General features: G+C 39.5%; 1 protein-coding gene across 38 annotated transcripts in view; it reads left to right on the top strand.

Moving 5' to 3' along the window:
* LOC129775886 (ensconsin) overlaps window positions 1-23,566 on the top strand; it is a 335,888-nt gene that overhangs the window by 297,182 nt on the left and 15,140 nt on the right. For 26 of the 38 annotated variants that reach the window (XR_008743022.1, XM_055781094.1, XM_055781086.1 and 23 more), the window contains 5 exons: window positions 74-235; window positions 1,630-1,755; window positions 2,382-2,885; window positions 8,081-8,266; window positions 8,988-10,135. Coding sequence is in view for 37 of the 38 variants with exons in the window: in XM_055781094.1 (XP_055637069.1) it covers window positions 74-235; window positions 1,630-1,755; window positions 2,382-2,885; window positions 8,081-8,266; window positions 8,988-10,135 (2,126 nt within the window). In the remaining variant the exon portion in view is untranslated. The remainder of the gene's footprint in view (window positions 1-73; window positions 236-1,629; window positions 1,756-2,381; window positions 2,886-8,080; window positions 8,267-8,987; window positions 10,136-23,566) is intronic. The other 12 variants (XM_055781070.1, XM_055781076.1, XM_055781075.1 and 9 more) reach the window with 12 other exon arrangements.

The raw sequence follows: 23,566 nt of genomic DNA, 5'->3' as shown, positions 1-23,566 counted from the left end.
TCGCACTACCCGAAACTACTCTACTGCGTATCTGCGTATGGCACCGACTGCCTGACCGCCCGCCCGCCTCCAGAAGTGAGACGAATGTCCAGCTCGATGTACGAAGTGTTCAACTGGGCCAGCACCAGCGAGTGTCCCAAGAAGTTGACCCTTTCGCTGGCCGGCTCCGGTATCAACATTGACGAGCCGCCGTCCAGGGCAGAGGGAGTGGCCGCCAAGAGCCAAGCACGAAAGGGTAAAATACCAAAACCACCGTCGTACAATCTAGTAACTCATTACGTTACCACTACTACTACTACTACTGCTACTACTGCCACTACAATCGCCACATGATGAAAAAAATTTTGTTTTGTTGTTCGCAATTGTTTTGTGTTCGACTATTTTTTTTTTCTGTACCCTTGTATATGTTACAAACGATTTTTTTCCTTCGATTATCAAAATTGTATCTTCTTGATGACGATTGGTTGGTTGAGTGCCCTATTAGTTGTACATTATTCGTTTGATATTTTCTTCTACCCTCTATTTGTCTCTCATCTCAAACTCCTGCTGTACGTCACGAGCGGAATGTAATGACAATGTTTTTGTTTTGACTGTTCCAAAATGCAAGCCTCCTATTGCCGTCGCTAGTTTGGATGCGCTTCAATTTGTTCGTATGAAATGCGCGCGTGGTTTTGCGGTTCCTTTTTGATAGCTTTTCTCGTGTTTTATTGCTTTGTATGTTTTACTCTTCTTCGCTTTTCTATTTTCTTCTGCTGTGCTTTCCTCTTTCTTTTATTTTTCTCTGCTTATTGAAGATTTTTCCTTATTGCTTTTCTACGATTTACAGCAAGTTTGTTGTTTTTGAAATTTCAGTGTGCTAAACTCTCGAACAGGGTATCAAGCCCAGAAGGACTAGTACAGTTTGACAAAATGTGCAGAGGGTTTTCCGTCATAGAAATGAGTAATGTCAAGCTGTAATAGGTATTGTATTTCCCCATACAATCAGGCCTCCCTTTTGGTGAAAATTTAGCAAAAATTTAACTTCCAAAATATTTCACGGTTCTCCTGCATGTATTTCAACGCAAATGCCAGAACGAATCTAGCGAATGTGTTTGCAAATGTATTAGTGCTGTGTCTTTTTCGTGATTGATCTGCCTCATTTGCTCGTTACCCCAGCTGCTGAAGAACTCGAATGTCACTGTTTTTTATTCCTTCTATTCGTTCGTCTCCTCATCACCACAATACAAATCAACTTGTTTATGTTTTCGTCAATAATTCGCTTACTCGAGTGTGTACTCTCTTAACCATTTTTGTTGTTTTCCGCCCGTTATAATTCGGTCTCAAAACTAAGCGTTTGTCTTTGTTCGATTCATTTGATTTTCTCTTAAACGAAAGCAAAACAGTAACTTATTCTTCTGTCAAGCGAACATTGAAATAAATACATTTTTTTTCTTCTTTTCTCTTCTCTTTTTCTCCCGACATACCATAAAACACGAACACACGCACATGCTGTTTGGATTGTCTGAATGTGTGCGCTATGTGTGAATTCGCTACCGATGATCCACGCGCGGTCCCCAAATTCATGCGTGTTTCTATACAAAAAATACAACTGAATGTTGTGTGTATATGTGTGCGTGTGCCCACGTGTAGACGATTCGGTTGACATCAGCTACCAGCGTACCGTAAATCGTCGCAAAACTGATCTTATGCCCACCATTCCTAGTCCTCGCGATAGCTCTAGATCATCTCTTGGCACTCACACTCCCAGAACACCAGGTAGTATTCTTTTATTTGTTTCATTTTTTGCTCCTCATTTAAGCCCTAACAAATCTTTCAACAATACTCACTCACTCACCCATAGAATACGATCAAATATTGATAGAAAAAAGAACAAAACTTATCCAGTAGACGTAGCAGAGTAATCTTGAGAAATAATTTTATCAACTCACCCCTCATGCCTCTAGTTTTGTAGTTGAACTTCAGATTTCACTGTGATTTGTCAACGTTCTTGCTAAGGCTGGAATTAATTCAAATGTGCCGTCCTATGTTTGTGCCGTTATTTTTGCTACTGTTTAGTTTGGGCCTAATGAAAAGTTCTCGCAAATTGCATGAATGTGTCAGCGTACCCCCCCTTAGATACGTCCTAATCTATGTACAATTATATTCTAGTACTACACTCCCACCCTCATCCAATGTACCAGTTTATCTTATACTGCATGCCTTTCTTACAATATCTCACCGATCTTTATTTTCCAAATTTTAAATTTCTTTTGCATCGTGATTTTGTTCACCGAAAAACTTCATCTGCTTACCCGAATGTGGTCGCGCGTGCCTCGCATCTTTGTGGAATACGAACTTGCACACTCCTAACCAACCAAAAAAATTAAAAATAAACTGGATAGGTCGAGCTTTCTCGATGACGCGTCTGGATCAGCTGGCTCAGCCACGGCGCCGCAACGGCGAACATATCAGTGCGATTGTCGAACGCGAGCGCCGCCAAATGCTCGAGCTGGAGAATATGGCCCGGCTGTCGCTGTCGTCGTCCCGTTCGTCCCCGACGGCAGACGGATCCCCGGGTAAGCGTATGTCCCGCAGTATGTGCCAGTTGGCGAGCGCGGGGAGCACTGCGAAGCACCTACGCAACCAATCGCAGGACTCCCATCATTCGGGAGCGGCCCACACTGGCCGCAAATCGTCGTTCAATTCTTCGCTCGGTGACGCCACTCTTAGGAGCCACTCGGCGGACACATCCAAGAGCATGTCACAGCTGAATACAGCCGGTCGCACCTCACGACTCACCAAGACCGAACGTCTTCGTCAGCAGGTCCGAGAGCAGCTGAACGGCAACCAGACTCTGGCCGCAACAGGTGCGACAGTACATAGCCAACCAAGTCTCCCAATCAGTCGTAGGATATTTGACTTTATTTTATACCTATCTCGTAAATAATCCCTATTGGTTCGGTAACAGTAACAGTCGAGTCGGAGTTAGCTAACACACATCACAAAAAACTCACGAGGCTAGAGCAACCAAAAAAAAAAAAAATCCGCAAAGTATCATCACTTCTCGGGATACCTCGGGGGTTGGGTGCCTGGGTGACCATCTGAACGTATCGGAACCCTTTCTCTTCCTAGTATGCAACACACATTTCGCTCTGCCCCATAGGAGTGAAACAAACAAGCAACACATTCTAGCATATTGCTCTCTAATCCTGTGGTAACCGTTGGTGTATTTCGGGTGTTGAATGGTTTCGCGTAGAAATTGTAGGAACACTGTTCAGAACAACGATGTGCGGTTTTTGTGAGAGCTCGGAAGCTATTCCTTTTATACTGAGCACTATTATTGCTTACTTTATCCCGGAATACTGTGTTCAACGACTGTAGACTACGACAAGGTCAGCAATTGTGGAACGTTAACAAAAAAGACGAGGTAGCCAATAAATGAGAATTCAAAGACTCGTTGACCGGACGACTGTCTAAAGACCTAGTAAATTAACGTTATAGTTGAACGTGAATGTCAAGGTAGCGACCGACTGCCAACGATTGTATATAAAAATCACCTCATCACTTCTCCTAGAAGTATGCAAATTACCCTTTTCCTTTTACTTTAAAATCACTATTTTCAAACCTTTCCTTCTGTACAACGGTATGGGGTATTTCCACCCTTGTTTTGGCACAATGTCTTTGGTCTTCAATTTCAAATATTTGTCACTTTGTTGTCCATGTGTGCGCTCCATAACGGGACTCTGAAAATCACAAATTTGTTTTACCTAAAAAAGTGGTATGTCCACTAACAGATGTGTGCACATGCGCTCGAATTATTATAATCGGAAGACTTAACAACACTCAGAAAATAGAAAACGTTTCAGTGGTTTAGATGTTCGCATCACGTGTATACTCTCTTGAGCTTGAGATTGAGCTTGGGTAGACTGTACACTTCGTATTTGCTCCTTGCCTGAACCAGCGAAATTGTACAAAGAATACACCGGATTGAGCTTGGGAGTAGGAAATCTCTTTTTCATCGTATAAGTTTCGGTGAATCGAGCTTTGAATAATCAATAACGACGCTGACCACGTCCTTACTGTCATCAGGGGGAGGGTAGGAATGTTGGTACGATATCCGTTACTCGAAAACCAGAAGGGTCGCCTCTATAGCGTGGTTCCCTCGCAATTATCAGGGACGGGATAGTTGTTAGTGGGGGAGGTAAGAATCAGGATTCACTGTGGTGAGTGATGTGATTAGGAGTTGATCCATATCTTTCCTTGCATAATAACCATGGATAACAGCTACTACCACCATCCTCCTTAGGGGATTTGGACCTTCTGCTCTGGTTCTCAATAGTTTCAGGATCTTTTTAGGACATGCTACTATAGAAATCCTTCATTCGCAGGCGGAGTTGTACGCATCACGAGTATACTCTCGAGTTTCTCGATTTTACTAATTTCATGTACTCCCCCTTTAGGAGATTTTCAAGGGTCAAAAACCTCTTTTGACCAATCTTTGAAATCTTCTGCCGCTTCCAAATGCGGCAAAATTTTGATTTTCGAGTTTTCGTATCGTCGAGGGGTCGATAGTTCGTGTTCACATAATCACATCACTGATTCCTATGTTGGAACGAGATATTCTATTTCTTTTCAATGCTGTGGATCTCCAGAGCCACTGAACAAGCTAAGCCTCCATACCTCAGTTTCGATGACCATACGTCGCCAGAACAACACTGGACCAAGCAGTAACGAATAGCGTCTGCTACGGCTTGGATATCCCCCGTGAATTCAAACCAACGAACTGTCACTGTTTGTCTGAAGCTTGCTGTACTTAGGTGATGTTTAAAACATGACGCGCCATATTGAGTAATCCAGCGGATTAAGATCGAGGTTGGATGACGGCCACACATCCTTCGCTTAGAACGGCAGATGTTGCTGCAACCACTTCTGAGTGCGATTCAAGGTGTGGCAAGGAGCCCTCATCTTATTTAAAAATACAACATTTGGCTTAGGGCCGCACTGCTCTTTGATCTACGGAAGAATACACTTACTTAAAATCTTGGTGTAGATCTCCGTGATTACTTTGTCGCTTTCTGGAATGAGCACCTGGTTAATTTTTTTGCCATCGGGATTCAAACACCAATTCAAACAATATAACGTTAGCGGGATGTTTGATCAGATGCATGTTTTTATGTTCGTTGGCCACGTCTTTTACCGGGAGAGAACTAATATGGCGATGGGTTCTGGAATTTGATGCGGGATCGACTGTAAACATGTTCTCGTCCGTGAACAGGATTACCGGATTTCTTCGCTTGAGGAAGTTCAAGATTTACATCATTTTTACATCACTCGGCTCGTAGTTCACGGATGCGGGCTTCGTTTCACAATCGTTCTTTACGATCTTTCGTTCCGTGGAGTCGCTGATCCCGTGTTCTTTCGCCATTTTCTTCATCTAACGCTCTGTATCCGCCCGAATCTTCCTTTTGATGGTAGCGATAACCCTCGGAATTCGAGCTGACTTCGGGCGACCTCTGGCCATCTTCACGGATAGTTGTCCTTTCTTTTCTCGGTCTAAGACCGTTTTCAGGGTCCATCGGTCCATCGACACTTACACGGTGATAGAAATGTCTTTTTGCGCCATTTGCGTGTAGGACAAATCACGAATACGCTGCCACTTCGTCATGGTGCAGCTGTCAAACCAAAGAAAACGGCTTCTTTCACTCGCAGCCCTGAATTATAGCTTATGTGCATGCAAAGAAAAGCAAAAAATTGAATGTACACGTTAAACAGGAACCTTATTCGTACGATGGCATACGGTATATGTTCATCTTGACGGTACGTATACGGTATATGTTCATCTTGACGGTACGTATGATAACCAACACACAATCGCCTTTCCAGTATAAGAGAATTCTTTTATGTTCCATTGTTCAGTTGGACTGTACAGTGTGGGACAGTTGATACTAGGCTCCTATTGCTGTATTATCAATAGCACAATTAGTTCAATGTTTCTTATTTCAAGCAACATTTTTTACGACCATTAACAATTGTTGCGTGGACGTAATTATTCTATAAAAATCACAAAGAAGGCCAATCGAGAGCCCTGAAATATGAAATCACGATCATTCGCTTAGTAGCTATCGGATACACAACCATTTTGAGTTTGAAGACCCCTTGCTAAAACCAGAAGAAGAAATGTCCAACATATTGGACAGCTGTTGGGTGGTATTTGTTTTGTTCTTAGTGAAAAATTAGCGAATGATAATAACCTCGTACAACAGTTGTTTGTCCACCAACAATTAATATTTTTGGCAATCTGCTTCACGCAAACATCCCGTTTTGCTGAAATAATACTCATTGTTTTTTCCCATTATCATTTTAGTTGTTACAGAGCCGGGTTTTAATCGTGTACATGTTACATATTTATGGTTTCTATAAATTGTAAATTACACAGTAATCATTTTTTTGACGTAAAAGTATTTCGTCTATTCCATTACATATGGTAAATTACACAGTAGTACTCATTTAAGCGTAAAAGTTTTCCTATTTTTCTTCTATTGTTCAGCAGATCGGACAGCGGAGACAGTTGATATATCATTGTTGTGTTATTAATAGCACAATAGACCGATGTTTTTGTTGTTGCAAGTAGAGCTTGCATGATGATTGTTGCGTGGACGTAGTTATTCTATAACAACACAAAAATAGTGAATTGAGGGCCCTGAGTTTTGAACTCAAGATCGATCGCTTAGTAAGGGAACGCGCAACCAATGTGGCTACGAAGACCCTCTAATATTCATGGTTAACGTGTAAAAAATATTTTGTTCTATTATGGATCGATGGCCTGGCAAATGTAGGCAAAACTTCACAGGTCCTTCGAGTGCTTTAACGTACCGTACGCTACTATTTGTAAATTTGAAGTCCATAGTTCCGATTGTGATGGAAGTATCCGTTCTATGTCCGCAATTGCGATTTCCTTGCCAGAGATCGAAAATGCCACTAGATTTTGCTCCAGCGTCTGATTTGGTTGTTTACTGGCATAAAAAAAGGTTAACCTCTACGCAGAATTGCATCTACATGTGAAAGTCATTAGTTCGAACGCAGCTGTCGATCGAAAGTTCTACTTCGATCCATCCGTTCTTTTCCGTTCATGAAAACATTGGAGGATGTCCAACATGGCGTACACCAATTTCAAATATTTTCGGTTAAAACCAAATTGACAAAATGTTCAAAATCAATTTTCTTCTAACACAGTTATAAACACATTAGTGGAACCTCAAAATGTTTCCTCTATTTAATCAATTAGAATAGAATAAAATAACACCATTGTGTTGGTTAAAAGCCCAGGACCACAATGTATTCAAACAATTCATAAATTCAGGACTTGTGGAGCAGATTTGGCGTAGTGGTAACATCCATACTTCTCACATTCTTCCAAAAATGGAAAGTCACTACAATACAGGAAAAAGAAAAGAAGGTAAATTCAGAACTTGTTCGCATACACCGGTTGTCTTCAACGATGAACTCAACAATCAATACTACCAACAATATATATTTGCCTGTGTTCATACTTTTTTGTAAATTTCTGAGCGAGACTACACTATTTAGTTAGTAGACATTGTATGTACAAATAGACATTCTCCTTTTGAAGTAGTACCAATAATGCAAAGCTTTAGACCGCTGATATATCGTTTGTATATGTAATAACAGTAGTATCTATGTAATCGTAGAATGTATGTTCTAACACTTTGCTTTAAATGGGAATGCGTTTTCACTATTAATGTTCATACAAACACATATCCCGGATAAATAACCTTTAACCACAATTAGTTTTCATTCTAACCACTACAAAACAATAGCACAAAACATGTCTCTACATTCCAAACAACTTTCACCGAATCCGAACAGTACGAACAACCAGAACAACCGTACCCTTCACTTCCGTATTGCATGAAAGCCCTCTTCTCCCTTTTCTTCCCGTCACTATCTTCTTCTCCCCATTCGACTGTTCACTTTATGCACGTATCGAAAGCAAAAAACCACCACATCAGCCGCACCGCAGCCAACTGTTCCTCCCCCGCCATAATGTTATCATCGTGTGCTTCCGTTTCTCGCTATCTAGGTCTGCGTTCAGGTGAAATTACGCCAAACAGTATGACCGCGTCTCGTCCGGGCAGTGCAATGTCCAGCTCAACGACCGCCTCCGGTGTCGTGTATCGACGGTCACTGCCGGCATCCGTCGCCCACCAGCGTAAGCCCCGACCAGCTTCGATCGCCGTAACGGGAGTTTCGGCGGGCCTGAAAGAAGGTTTGTCTCTCTGCTCATTAATTCATTCATTCCCCGTTCTTTGATCCGGCCACTACTATTACTGTATCTCTGTTCCCTTTCGTAATCCTACTCGTTTTCCCGTTTTCCTTGGTCGATCATGGTTCCGTCCAAAACGACTATCCTAACAGTCCTCGACAAACCCACTCCTAAATGTGAACAACAAACTAACACAAACACGCACACCGTTTGTACCATTTGTACAGAAATTAAACCCCAAAGCACCTTCTTTGTTTGGGACTGCTAATTAAATATTATACTTTGAGTATCGTTTGAAGTTTCATTTGTGTAGTATAATTTTGGTTGGAAACTATTGTTTCTGAATTTTATTCTACAATTTCTGTTAGTATGGACTATTTCTTGGATGAATATATTCGCTATTGTAATTAACAGTTGTTTTTTGGTGTAAAAGGTCGTGTTTATTTCTATATCGCGATAGAGTGAAAATATAAAAATGGACCAATACTCAAAAAATCCTTTCTGGTATCGGTGCGATGGTGTTGAGTATCGGATGTGTTTGAGGAAATTCTGCGTTCAAAACCTTCTTTAACACTCACTGGCGCATTTTCTCAAGGACATCTGGGTATATCGCCACTATCGATCTGGAACCAGTAGCAATATGATCAAATTCGATCATTGTCCAAAGTAACTACGGTAACACTCTCCCGTTCTAATACATCCCTGTTTCACCCCTGTCTTACAGAGAAACCCCCAATACCGAAAGCATCCACAGCCAACAACAGCAGCTCCACCAGCCTGGAGCGTAAGCGTTCTCAGAGTGGCACCAGCACCCCGGTGAAACCGGCCCTCGCTTCGGACAGTGCTAGGAAGCACCAGGCCGAGAAGCAGCGAATCAGCAGTGCTCGTGGTACCCCGAAAGCATCATCGACTCCGCTGCAGTCACCTGGACCTGAAAAAGCCAATCGCACCCTCCACGATACACTGCAGCAGCAAAAGCAAAAACAAAAACAACAACCAATGTCCGAGGAGCAGCTGCTACAGCAGCAACAGCAACGACAGCTGTTGTTCAAGGAGGATTCCTTGGCCAGTGTCAAGAGCACCGAGCCAGAAGTATCCGAGCAACAATACGAACCGCATGAACAGGATGATGGTTCGATGCAGTCGGAATCTGTTGCCACCACTGTGGTTGAAAGTTTGGAACAACCTCTCCAAAAAGCTGCAGTGGAAAACAAGCCGCACGAAGTTAGCGCTGAAGTCAGCAAACCACCAAAACAGCAAGAACTAGAGGTCAGTAACCACGAGGAGAAGCGAGATGAGATGAAAGAGAATACCGCAGCTGCCAACAACAACACGCTGGAACCCAATCAACAGCCGGACGGTTCCAATGGTGACCTCATGACTGCGTCGATGATTGCGAAACGTATCACCACGGAGGAACAAGCCAAAGCAGCCCTTGCCGAAAGACGGCGTCTGGCTCGTGAAGAAGCGGAGCGTCAGGCCGAACTCGAGCGTCAACGAATTGCCGCTGAAGAGGAAGCCGAGCGGCAGCGTCAGATGGAAGAAGAGGAACGTCTTCGCATGCTAGAGCTGGAAACCAATCGCTTGCTGGAGGAGCAGCGTCGTCTCGAGGAGGAACGCCTCCAGCAGGCTATCCAGGAGGCGGAGAAACGCGAAGAGGAGGAACGCCTGCGTCGCGAAGAGGAAGCTCGCCAGAAGATCGAGAGGGAGGAAGCCGAGCGGAAGGCCCGCGAGGAAGCCGAACGGCAGCGCATCGAGATGGATGAACGACTTAAGAAAGAGGAGAAGGAACGCGAAGAGCGACGAAAGCGTGTGGAAGCCATTATGTCTCGGACGCGAGCAAAAGGAAGTGCTAACAATACCCCTACGAAGGTGAGTATTTCGCACTAGTGCTTTCGTCTTACATAACGGTGCTTTAAAGCTATCTACGCATAAAGGATTTTGTTAAAATTTCAAATTTGATTTTTGTGTGCGCTATTTTCGAGAAGACCACGTATATTTTTATTGTTTTTTCCTGAAACCACGTAAAATATTGTCAACGCAAAATTAAGAGAAATAAATATTGTATGAAAAATTATGTAAAAATTAACAGCTAATTTTTATGTTTGTTTTATCATGTTTTGTTACGTAATCAATTTATTAATTGGTAGGAATGTATATCAATTATAAGCTGATATTCTCGCGATATAAGAGAGAAGGGTGACAATTTTTGGAACTTGTTTCGGATGTTTCTTTCGTTCTATTCTTCAGCATCTCCTTCAAGGGGAATCCATTCTTCATTACGGTTTCTAATGCAATTTTACCTTTTCTATAATTCGATTCACAGGGTCCCTCGAAATTCTCATTTGAAGCATTGACTTATTGCCACTTTTTTTTGAACAACCAAACCATTATTAAGAATTGCTTCAATTAGGATATGTGCGCAAGGAATCATCTCCTTATTGGGATTATTTTGAAAGAACAAAAATGTTATGGGCTCGAAATAAATATATTTTTTTCACTTTCAGGGAAAATAGAAAAAAAAGTTCTGATTCAGTTTTGATGACATCGGGTTTATTTCATCGAATATCTTGCATCCGCTGGTCAATATGACCGATCATTTCATTCCATTATCTCTTCATCTCCGCAGCATCTCTTGATATCACAATTTCACTCTCTTTCAACTTCCGTTTAACAATTGCCCGACATTTTGGTTTAGGTCTTTTTCAACAAAATGACGATGTCACGGTACCACTGAAGTGTGGCTCTGCTATAGAAGCAACTATCCGAATCTGGCTAAAACTGAATAGACTTTCATGTAGAGTAGGAACCAATTTCTCAAACACTGGCAAGCATTATCGTCCTATCGGTTGTAACGCGGCTTAGTATCAAAAATGCCGGATGACGATGACGTTGTGTTAGCAGCTTGTGCTGCGGTTATAATTGGGTTTGCTCTAATAGCGAATTCGTTTTTAAAACTGGGTCAGTGCCAAACTGACTCTGTAATAAAAAAACGTTTTCAGTTTCACGAATGCGGTGGTTTGTTGGTGTGATTTGTTTATATTTATGACGGCAAATGTACAGTGTCGACGTCTGGTGGTGATATTAGTGCTTGGGAGGTAAATTGTTCTCCATCAGATCAGAAGGGCCAAGTGCAGTGTAAACATATAAAAGTTTGAATGAAAATTTTTACTTAATATTGTTTGATTACCTAACACATGTAGTTCTGACACTTACTTAACCATTTGTCGATGCATTTCCTGTTTGTTCCACAAATAATTACTATTATAATATAAAACCATCATTAGACACAGTTTTCGTTCAATATTCTGCGATATCGGAAAAAAAACTTTTATTTAATCACATAAAATAAATATACGTTAAAGTAAATTTTCATTCATAATTTTGATTTTGAAATTTATTCCACCTGAATATCAATCATTATTTTCACCTCCCATTGAAAGCACACGTAGCTTAATGCCGTCTACTCTACTCTTCAAAATCAGAATCCGAATTAGATTACGATTCCAATAATACAAAAGCAAAAGCAGCAGGTTTTCCATTTTCATAGTCTTTATTTTTAGATTTTCCAAAACAATATTCGGAACTTGACAGTTCAGTATAGTTGTATTGGTGAACCCGAGTGCCAACCCGTGAAACATCTCAGTGCGAAACTAACAGCTTTCGGGGCGAACTAGTGCGACACTGAGTGCGAAACTGAGTGAATAAAAAAACGTTTTGACAGCAGTTAGTGCGGCACTGGGGTTGAAACTGAACAAAAACGAATTCGCTATAAGACAAGACGTGACAACTGGCTTCTTACTCTTCTTTCTGCATTTTCGTCGACCAAGTGCTAGATAACAGGAAAGCGAGATGTGAAGGTTGCCAAATGTTATAAAATTTCGGAAGATTATTTTCCCATGAAAAACATGTGTTTTTCGTATCATGTATTTTCTGAGCTGCACATTTTTTTCGTATTAATTGTTCAACCGAATGTCACATATTTCAAACAATAAGTACTTTCCTGTTATTTTGGTATGCAAAAAAATTAAATGTGAAAAATTAAATAGAAAACGTAGATTTGATAGTTGGAGTATGATATTTTATTTATCAAGACCGTTTACACTTCACGATGAAATCAAAATGAACGACACGCCATTAAATTTCGTTTCACGAGTTAAAGAAAATGATGAGTTTTCAGGTGGAATTGAACCTTTTCAAATAGAAATTATGAATAAAAATTAACTTTTTCGTATCAAATTAGTGTTCAATGTGAATGAAAAACTTCGCTTTCTTCATTTGGTAAAATAATCTCGTACAAAAATTATATCTGAAGATAATTTTATATTATAATGATAAGTTTTAGTGAGAATTTCGGAAAGTGTATAGAAAATAGCTCAAGTTAGGGTAAGAAAGACGTGCTTGAAGTAAATAAATAACGCAAAGTAAAAATTTTCATTCAAATTTTAACAATTTAAAAGTGCCTTCGGGCCGAGTAGTTAGACTTTTTAAAAACCAATTTCGTATCCATATGTCGACACCGTATCGTTGTCATCGCGGATACAATTCATTTCGTTTTCACCGTGAAGTGTATACAGGAATAAGGCTTTATAATTGAACTTTAATATTGTTCAAACACTAACAGTACTGAAATATTGATAAAACAATACATTTCCAAAATATAACATAGCGTCTATTCAGGTTTTTATTTGTTGGTATGTATGCTTTATTCAGGTTCCAACATGATTTATGCTTTACGGTTGGAAAATAATTGAATGTTCATCTCTGCTAGGCCGCTGCTATTATACTATGCTAGAATGCAAGAGAATCACAAAAAGATGAAGGGTGGAAATTCCGATGCAATGTTTCCCTCTTCAGGAACTGAACACCGGACGTAATAGAAACGAAAACTTACAAAGAATCCATAATAGAAATTTTCGCTAAAATGAAATGTGAATGCAACTATTATTCAATTTTGAATATATTTGGCAACACTGTGAAAATGTTGGAAATCCCATTTTTGTATATTTATCTTTGTCAATTATTTTCCTCATCAACCAATCAGAAGCCGAGTTGCAAGTGGTCCGAGTTTGACAGAAGTGGTGGTCCGGAATCGAGATGGAAAATGAAAGGTGGGAAGATTTTTAAATCTGTGACGTCACAGATTTTGTTTATGTATGTTACTTTTCTTATAATAGTCCACTACATAGGAAAAGTGTTGTTATTAAAAGTCAAAATAAGCAGATGAAATGAACAAATTAGTATTTTTTCTTAAATCAATGCTAGCGTTCAAAATCATAGGGGCCCAAATGAAATTTTAGCAGAAACTGAAATTTCAGTATTGTTGAGGTGTTCTAAACTTTATTTCAATCTTATTTTACTTCTCGTTACATCGACCAAAAACGTAAATGAACAAAGTCAGAGTTACAAAATCGTTTTTTCCTTTGGCGGAAAACATTTTACAGCGCATGAGAAAAAAGTAGCAAGTTTTTTTTCCGCGTAAAATGCACTTGAAAAATAAATTGAATAGACTCCATATGACCTAAATTGAGACGAAAAGTTTTCTGCTTCCGTCCTAGTTTTAGACGAATGAAGTGTTCAGCACCCTAATTGTGGAAAAAGGAACATTTGGAACAATTGCTAACAAGAGATAAACTACCATGAAGATGCTCTAAAATCCAAACATAGTAGAAATTAGAATACTAATTCTGATATAAGAAGAAATAACAAAAATGAAACATTTTGGTTCGTGACATGTTCTGTTTATTTTTCAAATGATGAATGTAACGCGAAAAATATTTTTTGGAAATATGTAATTATTTTTTGTATATCCTCTTTCAACGTTATTCGTTGACACATTCAATTTTGTACCATTTGAGTAACTGACTGTTATGTCTGATATGTGAACTTCTTATCTTCCTGGCTACTAATACAATCAAAGTTTAACACAAGCAAAACCCGTGAATCTTCCCACCTTCTATTTTTCATCTCGGTCCGGAATCGGCCCCCTATTGTCATGTCTCGTCTCAGGGTTTGCTGACACCATTTTTGTTCAGGATTTCTCCACCCCTTACAGAAAACGCGTTACTCTATTGCATAGATTACATATTTCATATGAAAAGATTTATTTTCATTCGCAACTTCTGTTTTTAAATGTGTGTTCATTCCACCTGACCATTCGTTATCATTTTCGTTTCACAAATTGAACACATGAAGCACAGTACCGTCAACGCGAATGTAGTTCGTTCTGTTTCGGTTCGACTTTCTTTGATTCAGATCGACTTGTTCCGGGTTGGGTTCGGCATGTTTCGAGTCGGTTTTCGGCACATCGGCAAGCCCGGGCGGCATATCCACACTCAGCGTTGCCAATGTTCCAGTTTAAACTGGATTATTCCAGTTTTTTTTCCTCGATCCAGTCAAACAGTTAAACCTTGAAATCTTCCAGTTTTTTTTAAATATTGTCCAGTTTTATCCAGTTTTTTATATGTGTGTTCCAGTTTTACCGATTTCATGTGAAATGAATTCACAATGCATAAATATTATTCCTCCCTCACCTTGCTATTCCTCAAACAATTTTGTTTTTGACATTATTCGATCGATCGATCGGAGGTATATTTACCTTGGATTGATCTTACTTTCTTACACTCAATTCCTTGGTGTCTACCCAAGCAGCAACGTTCCACATTATCTTTGAGTTTATATAAATATTATATGTTCTAGGTCCTCCAAAACATGCTGAAGCTCAGACCAATTGATCTACCATTTCAACAACGACTTGTGCAATGTTCATAACAAGAAATCTAACCCTAAATATTTCACAGAGCCCGCGTGCTCTGCTGACTTTGAGTTTTTATAAGCATTAGATGTGATAGGTCCTCTAAATCATTCTAGAGTTCATAAGATCATAGGGTCAATGTGCTCCATTGACTTCATTTGATATGAATATTAAACCCCAGTAATCTTGCTTCCGTTTAAATCCGTTTACATCAATCGAACATTCAACGAAATGAAAATCCGAAAATCACATGTGCTACAACATGCGGCAAACATTATTTTTAGGTAACCTGAAAAGGAAAACTTGTACAATTAATTAAACCGGCTATATATTCTATTATTTATCGCATCTTTTTTCAATCGAAATCCATTCGCGGCGGTGGAAAGAGCAGTTAAAACCTGATAAGATATCCGAGCGAACTCATCTAAAATTAATCATCTCGGCGATATGTTATTCATCGCGTATTTTACGTTTTTCTTACTTTATACAACTCCATTCGCAACGGCGGAAAGTTATCTTTGGGAAACCTGAAAAAATAACCGGAAGAACTCTGAAACCAAAAACCTGAGAAGCCGATAAAACTCCTCTAGAAACAATCGTCCCGGAGTTATGTTCCATTATACATCGCCCGTGAGTTTGTCAATCGCGCGTACTCTGTATCGAACTTCGATCGCGACGACGGAGATTTATCTTTTTTTACGTAGGGGAATGGGGGGTATGCCCGACCCCCTAAGGAAAAGTATTGCTTTGTGAGATCTGCGCATATATTGATATGTTTCCTCCACAGAATCATTGTCTAGTTCGTTTGCCATGAGATATAAGGAATATCAGTACATTCAAACGGTAATTTTCTCAAGTAATAGTCAATTTAAAAAACTGCCATAAAAATGAAGCTCATCAACCAGTGCGGGTGAAACCGGCACCCCATGGGGGTAACACCGGTACCCTACGGGGTAAGACCGTCATCTCAATTTCTCAATATATATACTTGGCAACAGATGAACCAGTTTGAATGTGACAGTCGGCAAATAGAAGGTATTCTTATTCTAAATGTCGCTGTCGAGTATGATTCGGATCGTTCAACCGATTCCGGAGATATGGTCGGAACAAGTTCCGATGAACATGGAATATGGAGAAGAAATCACCAAACCACACCACAATTCAATTACAAGTTTAATGGAATCTATGACCACATTGAACACTTACCGGTGGTCAGTTTTTCTTCTTACTTGAATCAATATCCGTCATACGACGCTTTTAATCACACTAGGATTCGACTTGAAATCACAGAGAAGTATGAGTTCATGACTGTAGGTAAATTATTTCAGGTTTTTGTGATTATGATGGCAATAAAACTAATTAAATTATGTTTATTTGTAATTAGTTTATTATTTTCGTTATGACCATATAGCCATTATTTTTCGTTCAATGATGAAGTTCATTTAGTTTTATCGAACAGCATAAATCCAACATTAAATTTACATCAGTAGTTCAATTCATAAAAAACAACTTACGAACAGGCGATTCCATTTCTTTCAGCAAGCTCGAAAGCTAGCTTCCGTACGTCAATCTTCGTGATGCCATAAAATCGGTTTTCTAGGTCAAGTAGATGCTGCATGATCTCCGCTTCCTACTCCATAGGGTCTTTCTTGGTCCTAGTTTCGTGCTTACCACCTTCTGAAAAACGTGATCATGTAATGTAGATTCAAAAGTCGTGAAAGCATGTTTGATAGAAACTCCACTAGCAATAGCCTCTTTTGCAAGGGTGAGGTTCTCCTGGGACCAACTACCTCGATTCGTTTTCCTTTGGTAGCTGCGAGGCATAGTTAATCAGAGTTTTCTAGTAAAACTCAGGGGGTGCCGGTCTTATCCTCAGTGGCGGGCTTACCCTCGCTTCCCCTAATAGTAATGGACAACAGCTATTACAACCGTCCTCCTTGAGGCTTTGGACTATCTTGCTCTGGTTCTTAATAGCATCAAGTTCTTTCACGGACATGCTACTTTAGAGGTCCGCTACTCACAGGCGGAGTTTTTTATTCAACATTCTTCGAGATTTTTCAAGTTTTATCCAAATAAAACTGTATGTTCTAAAGATTCTAGAAGATCGTCAAATATTGTTTCACAGTAATGTTCGAGTGGTGGGAAATGTTTTTTTTTCTGCTCGAATGATTAATTAATGGTTTATTTCAGTATTTTATGAACTACATGTCAATATTACACGAAGCTTCGAAATAAATTCTGTTTAACAAGTACTGGAATAGGCCAAAAAATGTTTTAAATAAATCAAAGCCGAATTTCTTTAAATAAAATTATTTTTTAGGATCCAGTTTTTTTTAAGAGCAATCTTCCAGTTTTTTGAAAAATATTATTGGCAACTCTGTCTACACTTATTTGGCTCAAGGCGCCTAGAAGTATATTCTAAGGTGAGGTCACTAAATTGGTTAGGGGAGCGGTATATGAAAACAGTACGGAAGAAAGCAGAAGGGGAATTACTTGCTTGAAGTGTGAAAATGACAGACTGATCACGAGCAAGCACGGGCACAAGTGTATTGTGTTTCGCTTACAAACAAACACAGTAGACTTCCAAGATGGTTGAAAAGTGGTTTTAGCAAGTTGGTCCAGCTTAGGATATACTTCTAGGCGCCTTGATTTGGCTAAGGCCGAACGATGCCGATTTGCGTAAAGGCAGATTTAGAGTTCCCGTGAACATGAACGTGAACAAACACTTTTTTATTAAGAATTCGTCAGTCCATATAGAAAACGCGAGGAAAACATCTTGAAACGATAGGAAGAAACATTTACTAGTTGGAAAACATATTTAAACACAATCCATTTTGATAAAAGTGGATTGATTCAATATTTCCCAACGATTCTGAATTTCCACCGTGGAATCCAGATGTTGGTGAACTCACCATAGTTCACCGACTTCGGTGAATATAGACGTCAAAATATTTCCCCGTTCATGTTCACGTTCGAATGTCCCAAGGCATTCTGAAAATTATTTCACCGTGAACTGTAAAAGGATATATTTAGCATTTCTCGAGTTTTCAACGAAAATTTTGATATGGATGCAATTTCATTCAATCGGATCTCTTTACGGGTTGAAAAACTACTTTGCTTCGGGTTGCTTCGTGAACAATTGCATATTTTATACGAATTACTTTACTGAAGCTAGATGTTTATTTACACGGTTGGTTCATCCAAATTCAACGAATTTGCACATTTTGAAACCCAGCTTTCGACGGCTTCTTTTAATCTGAATGTATCATATCAACACCGAAGAGGACGATCTTTCGAAACAATTTGTTATCAAAATATTCCAGAACTACGAATAGAAGATCTTTTGAATAACTTAAAATTGGAACGAATTTTACTCTCAAAATAACCAGACCCCGAAAACGCTCGCTCAGAATCAACAGATGTTGGTTTTCTTGCTCCCAGAATATCGTGAAGCAAACTGAGGTATTTTCTTTTATCTCCTTCGAATCTATAGTGAGCGATCTGTTGGTATTATGGCCTTCGACAACGGACCACCTGTCGACAAGTTTGATTTAAAACTTGTTGCAGATTGAGCGTCCCTTTTTAGTCGCTTTTCCAACTGCTCCTTGATAGAAAATGTATCCGGTCAATCTGAGCCAACATCTGATCCTTCGAATTTATTCTTGCAATCTCAAGTAGTCTACTGTTATTGCTTGAAGAAGCTTTATAGTCTGTTTTGGCATCGCAACATTCGATGTTTGAGAAAATATTCCAAATGTTTCCATATCGCATATCAGTTAAATACAAATCAATAAGGCCTTCATCAAAAAGGTTACATAAGCTAAGCTATACTTGTTTTCTCTCCATCTATAATGTTTAATCATTATATCAAGCTTTAAACTACCAAATATATAATAAAATGAACGAGATGATGTTTGGACATTAAAATTTTATGTGGGGTGATTTGATCATTGTTGTGGATGATATGAATAATGTTAAAATGTGTGTGTTTCATCGAAGAAACATACTTATGTTTATGTAAAGCAACTCAGGATAATATTTAAATCAGTAACAGTGTTCTGGGATCGATATCAGATGTCTTGGCCAGAAGCCAGACCAGAAGAATTGCATTGAGGTCATACAATGCCCTTTTCAGCAACGAAATTTTATGGCAACATACCCTAGATCAGGGGTTTTCAAATGGTGCCTCGCGAGAAACTTGTGCTCCGCGCAATTATAACAAACGCTCCCACTTGAAAACCCATCTTGATGAAACATTTTTGTATTGAATTTCACTGGGCATATAGTGATTTATTATGTTTACTCCGGGTCAGAAGTCGTCTAACTGCGACACGCAACCGAAATAGAGTTGTTCCCAGTTGGGTAATGCCAATAAAAATAAGATTTGTTTTATTGATTAAAAATGCAGGTGCTCCTACAAACGTTTTTGCTATAAAAAGTGCTCTGCCATAAAATATCTGAAAATCCCTGCCCTAGATATTCGATGACAATGATTGTTTAATGTGACATTTTAGGTGCCTCTTGAATCCGCCAAACCAATCTCTTCCGGCTGAGCTAGTTTTGAGATTGAACGGATGAGTAAGCTCTTTTTTTCGGCCAACGGTTCTGTATGAAAAAAAGGTTCTATATGATTCTTCGTGTTAATCAGGGAACTTATTTCCCCGGATTTTTGTAGCTTTTCGAAATGTTGCCTTAAGGGCCCCTTTTATTAGCTAAGTCCCTAGACTCCCGACTAGGGCAGCCACTAACCCCTAAGAATCCGACGGTTCCAGAATGGTCCGTCCGGTGAAATACGTGGTCTGCTTTTCGGTTTGGGATTTGCTCTGTTAATATATATTGTTATTTGTAATTCCGCGGAATCTAGAATCAATTAGACCAAAGAAAAGTCTTGGGAGCGACGGCCTCTCGCAGGAAAACCTGTGTTCAACCGATTTTCCGGTTTGTTTGAAACATAGGAAACGATGTTTTAGTTAGGTCGGCATACGTTGCCCGGTTAGTTTTTCTTTGAAATACATCAGTCATTTTTCAAAGCACAAAAAAAAAACGCATACGTATGCCGTCTGACAATCACTAACGCTCGTTTGGACCTAACTAAAGGATCGTCTACTATGTTTCAAATTAACTGAACAATCGATGGATCTGTTTGGGAGAGGCCACCGCCTCCGACAGCAGGTCGGCGGCCAACTCGGCCAACTAAAAAATGACAAAATACTGCACACAAATAACATACAACAATATGAAAAATAACTTAGTCTCGTGCGAATAATAAAATTGCTATCTATTGTCTTTCCGCTCCAGAGGCGTTAATACGTAAGTACCAAGTTTTGACGTAGGACTACGTCTAACCGGATGATATAGGGGGTAAAATGAAAATCTAGGCACCGAACTTGTGGGAAAAAATGGAAGAATGTCTGTAGAATTCCGAGTCACTTTGGCATCCTTTTTCAATTTCCACTTGACAATTGCCCAATATTTTTCGATTGGGCAGAATTGACAGCAATTGGGTGGATTGAGGTCTTTTTCACTGTAATCGACCCATTGTCACGCTACCATTGCAGCACCTTATAACCTGATGTTCGAACACTAGATAAATTGTTGTCTCCACCGCATGCACTTCTGTGCAAGGAGGTGACAACCTCTCGATTGTAGTGACAGCTTGCCAAATCTGGCCAAAATCGCCACCAGACCTTTGTGAGCGGAATCTTATTGGGGGTACAAAATGAAAAACAAATCTTTTGCATCGCGAAAATGGTCCAATATCGAGCGCTTATTGCGCAGTCATTTCCTGATGAATTTACGAGATTTTGCATTTTTGCAACGAATTGCTCACTTACACAATTTTTACAATGAAGAAAATTATATGATTTACTAGCTGACCCGGTGAACTTCCTCCCATCAACAATTGATATTTTCATTTAAATAAATTCAGTCAAGTCCCCACAGAAATTATTTTTCTGTAAGTTATCTATATTCGTGGTGTATAATTTCTATTTAGGCATATGAACCTGATGCAGACTAAGACGAATCAAACCTGTTACTGATTGTTAAATCCGTTGCTACGTTCTCGAGTTAATTCGTGAGGAACGAACACCCAGGTATGGGCAAAATCGCATCGAAATTCGTTCAACAACACTCTTCCACAGATAAAACTCACCCTTCTATTCTCCGTTTATGCCTCACTTTATTTGAGACAGAAAACATTCACCGATCATCTTCGCAAAGTTCATTCTCGATTTTAACGGAAAAATACTGTCTCGATTCCGCTCATCTATTCTCAGAGAATTTTGCATTCCCTCATTTGCCTCTCGGAATGACGTTAGATGGTGATAGAATCAAATTGGAAACTTTTGCTTGCGCCAGCGAGTGTCTCTGTAAAATCATTCGTTTTTCACTCAAATAGCAATCATTGAGCCTCGATCGCGGCAGTAGAATATAGGTAGATAGTTGAAATCGAGTTGTTTTCTGTGCACTATTGCAATGGCTTTTTTTTTGTTTCTAGTATGGAATGATCTAAGCCAACGCAAAATACCATATTAACGCAAGTTATTGGTGAGCGAGAAGGTAGATTCAAGTGCACTTGAATGCTGACAAGAAAAAGAGTACAAGGGAAAATAAAATCATACAAGCAGATTCAGTCTATTTTGACTCACTTGTTTTTTTGTTTCGTGCGATCCTCCCAAAGGAGTATTCATTCATTGAATATTGTTTTCCGCTCTTTGTTTTGTTATGTTCACTCTCAGTCCCGATTGAAGATGGTCGGGGAGTGAAAAATGATTAATCGTGCAATCTCACGAGTGCTTGCTGCATTTTTTTCGCCATTATTATTCCAAGCAGATACAAGAGTTATTTATTATCATTTTATTATCCAAATCATTTTTATTTATATAGATATACGAAATTTGCTAAAAAATTACTTTTCAATTTTTCATCTTTCGGAATGGTTCCCATAACTTTTTTGACATGTAAACCTGATGCAGACTAAGACGCATCTGACGCACTGACTGTTCAAATCAAATCATCAAATTTTCTAAAAAATGACTCCAGTTTTGCAACTTCCATTCAAAATTTGCTAAAAAAGTGACATTCGAATTTTCCAACTTTCCGAATGGTTTCAAAACTTTTTTGGCATATAAACCTGACGCAGAATGAGACGCATCTATCTTGATACTGACTGTTCAAATCCGTTGCTCCGTTCTTGAGTTAAATCGTGACGAACGGACACCAAATCATTTTTATTTATATAGATATACAAAATTTGCTAAAAATTTTTCCATCTTTCCGAATGGTTTCCATAACTTTTTTGACATGTAAACCAAATCCCACTGTTCCCGATCCATCTCCTTATCCTTACATTCCCTAACTTGAAGTTCACAGTCATATCCCTACATCAGCTGTCATTTGTGAAATGGCTCTCCCCGGCGAAATCCCGTAAACGACAGCCATGACATGGCGATGAGTCCTGATGGTGGATACGCGACGAGTGACTAGTTCTTCTGGATTGAGCCGTGAGCGAGTCAACACGTTAATCGACATCCTCATTTGATTAGTTTGTCGAAATTTGCCTTCTCCATTATAGTTCCGCGAGTGGAAGTGGTGTACTAAGTAGAGGCATCCGTTGATCGCCGCAGTCAAACGTGCCAACCGGAAGAGGTCGTGGTGGACCGCGAGGATAATCGCCAAGGAGTCATCGAGTCCCCACAAGTGGAAGCAGCTTCCTTCAAGACGTATCCTGAACCGACGGGAGCGGTCGGTGGAGGTAAGCCTGAACCTGATTGTGACCTGAATCAGCGTCCTCACCGAGCGTGCGAGAAGCGATTAGGTACAATCAGTTCCTGCATTTGACGGGTGAACGTTGTGTCACCGTGATATTCTCTCTTTTCGTTGCAGACCCGCCCTGCCCTCATAGCTCTACCGACAACGCGAGCTGCTTTCGAATAAGAGAGATAGAACGAACAAAAGAAATCCGCACATGCTTTCGCATGTGACCAACTAGTTTATTAAATTAATTAGATTAGTTATTACTATACGAATTAAAATACACTGAATTTAAACACTCACATCTGCCGAATAAATCCAGTTACATGGTTTTCATACTTTTTTTGGAATATAAACCAGACGCAGACTGAGACGCATCAATCTTGGTACTGACATTATGTTTATTGACCCAAAAAAATGATCTGTGCAAAGTTTCAACTCGATGATTTAGGGGTGCCTCAAAGCACTCAAAGTTTTGATTTTTTGATCCTCGAAAATCTTCCAAGGGGGGAGTAAAGGAAATTCAGAAAATTGATTTTTTTTTCGATGCCAAATGACTTAAAAATGCATAAAACGTCAGGATCTGGTGTTATGACGAAAACAAATTTTTGGCCGAAAATCGACTTCTTGGGACAAAAAAATCAAAACTTTAAGTATTTCGAGGCACCCCCAAATCATGTCCGATTAAGCTGAAATTTTGCACAGATCATTTTTTGTGCCAATAAACAAAATGTACATGGTCGGTTCTTCAAATTTGATAATTATTTTTTTTCATACCTTCAGCGTCACTCAGG

The sequence above is a fragment of the Toxorhynchites rutilus genome, chromosome 3 (genome assembly GCF_029784135.1).
Source record: "Toxorhynchites rutilus septentrionalis strain SRP chromosome 3, ASM2978413v1, whole genome shotgun sequence".
Taxonomy (NCBI): Eukaryota; Metazoa; Arthropoda; class Insecta; order Diptera; family Culicidae; genus Toxorhynchites; species Toxorhynchites rutilus.
This window is presented reverse-complemented; position numbering and strand designations above follow the sequence as displayed.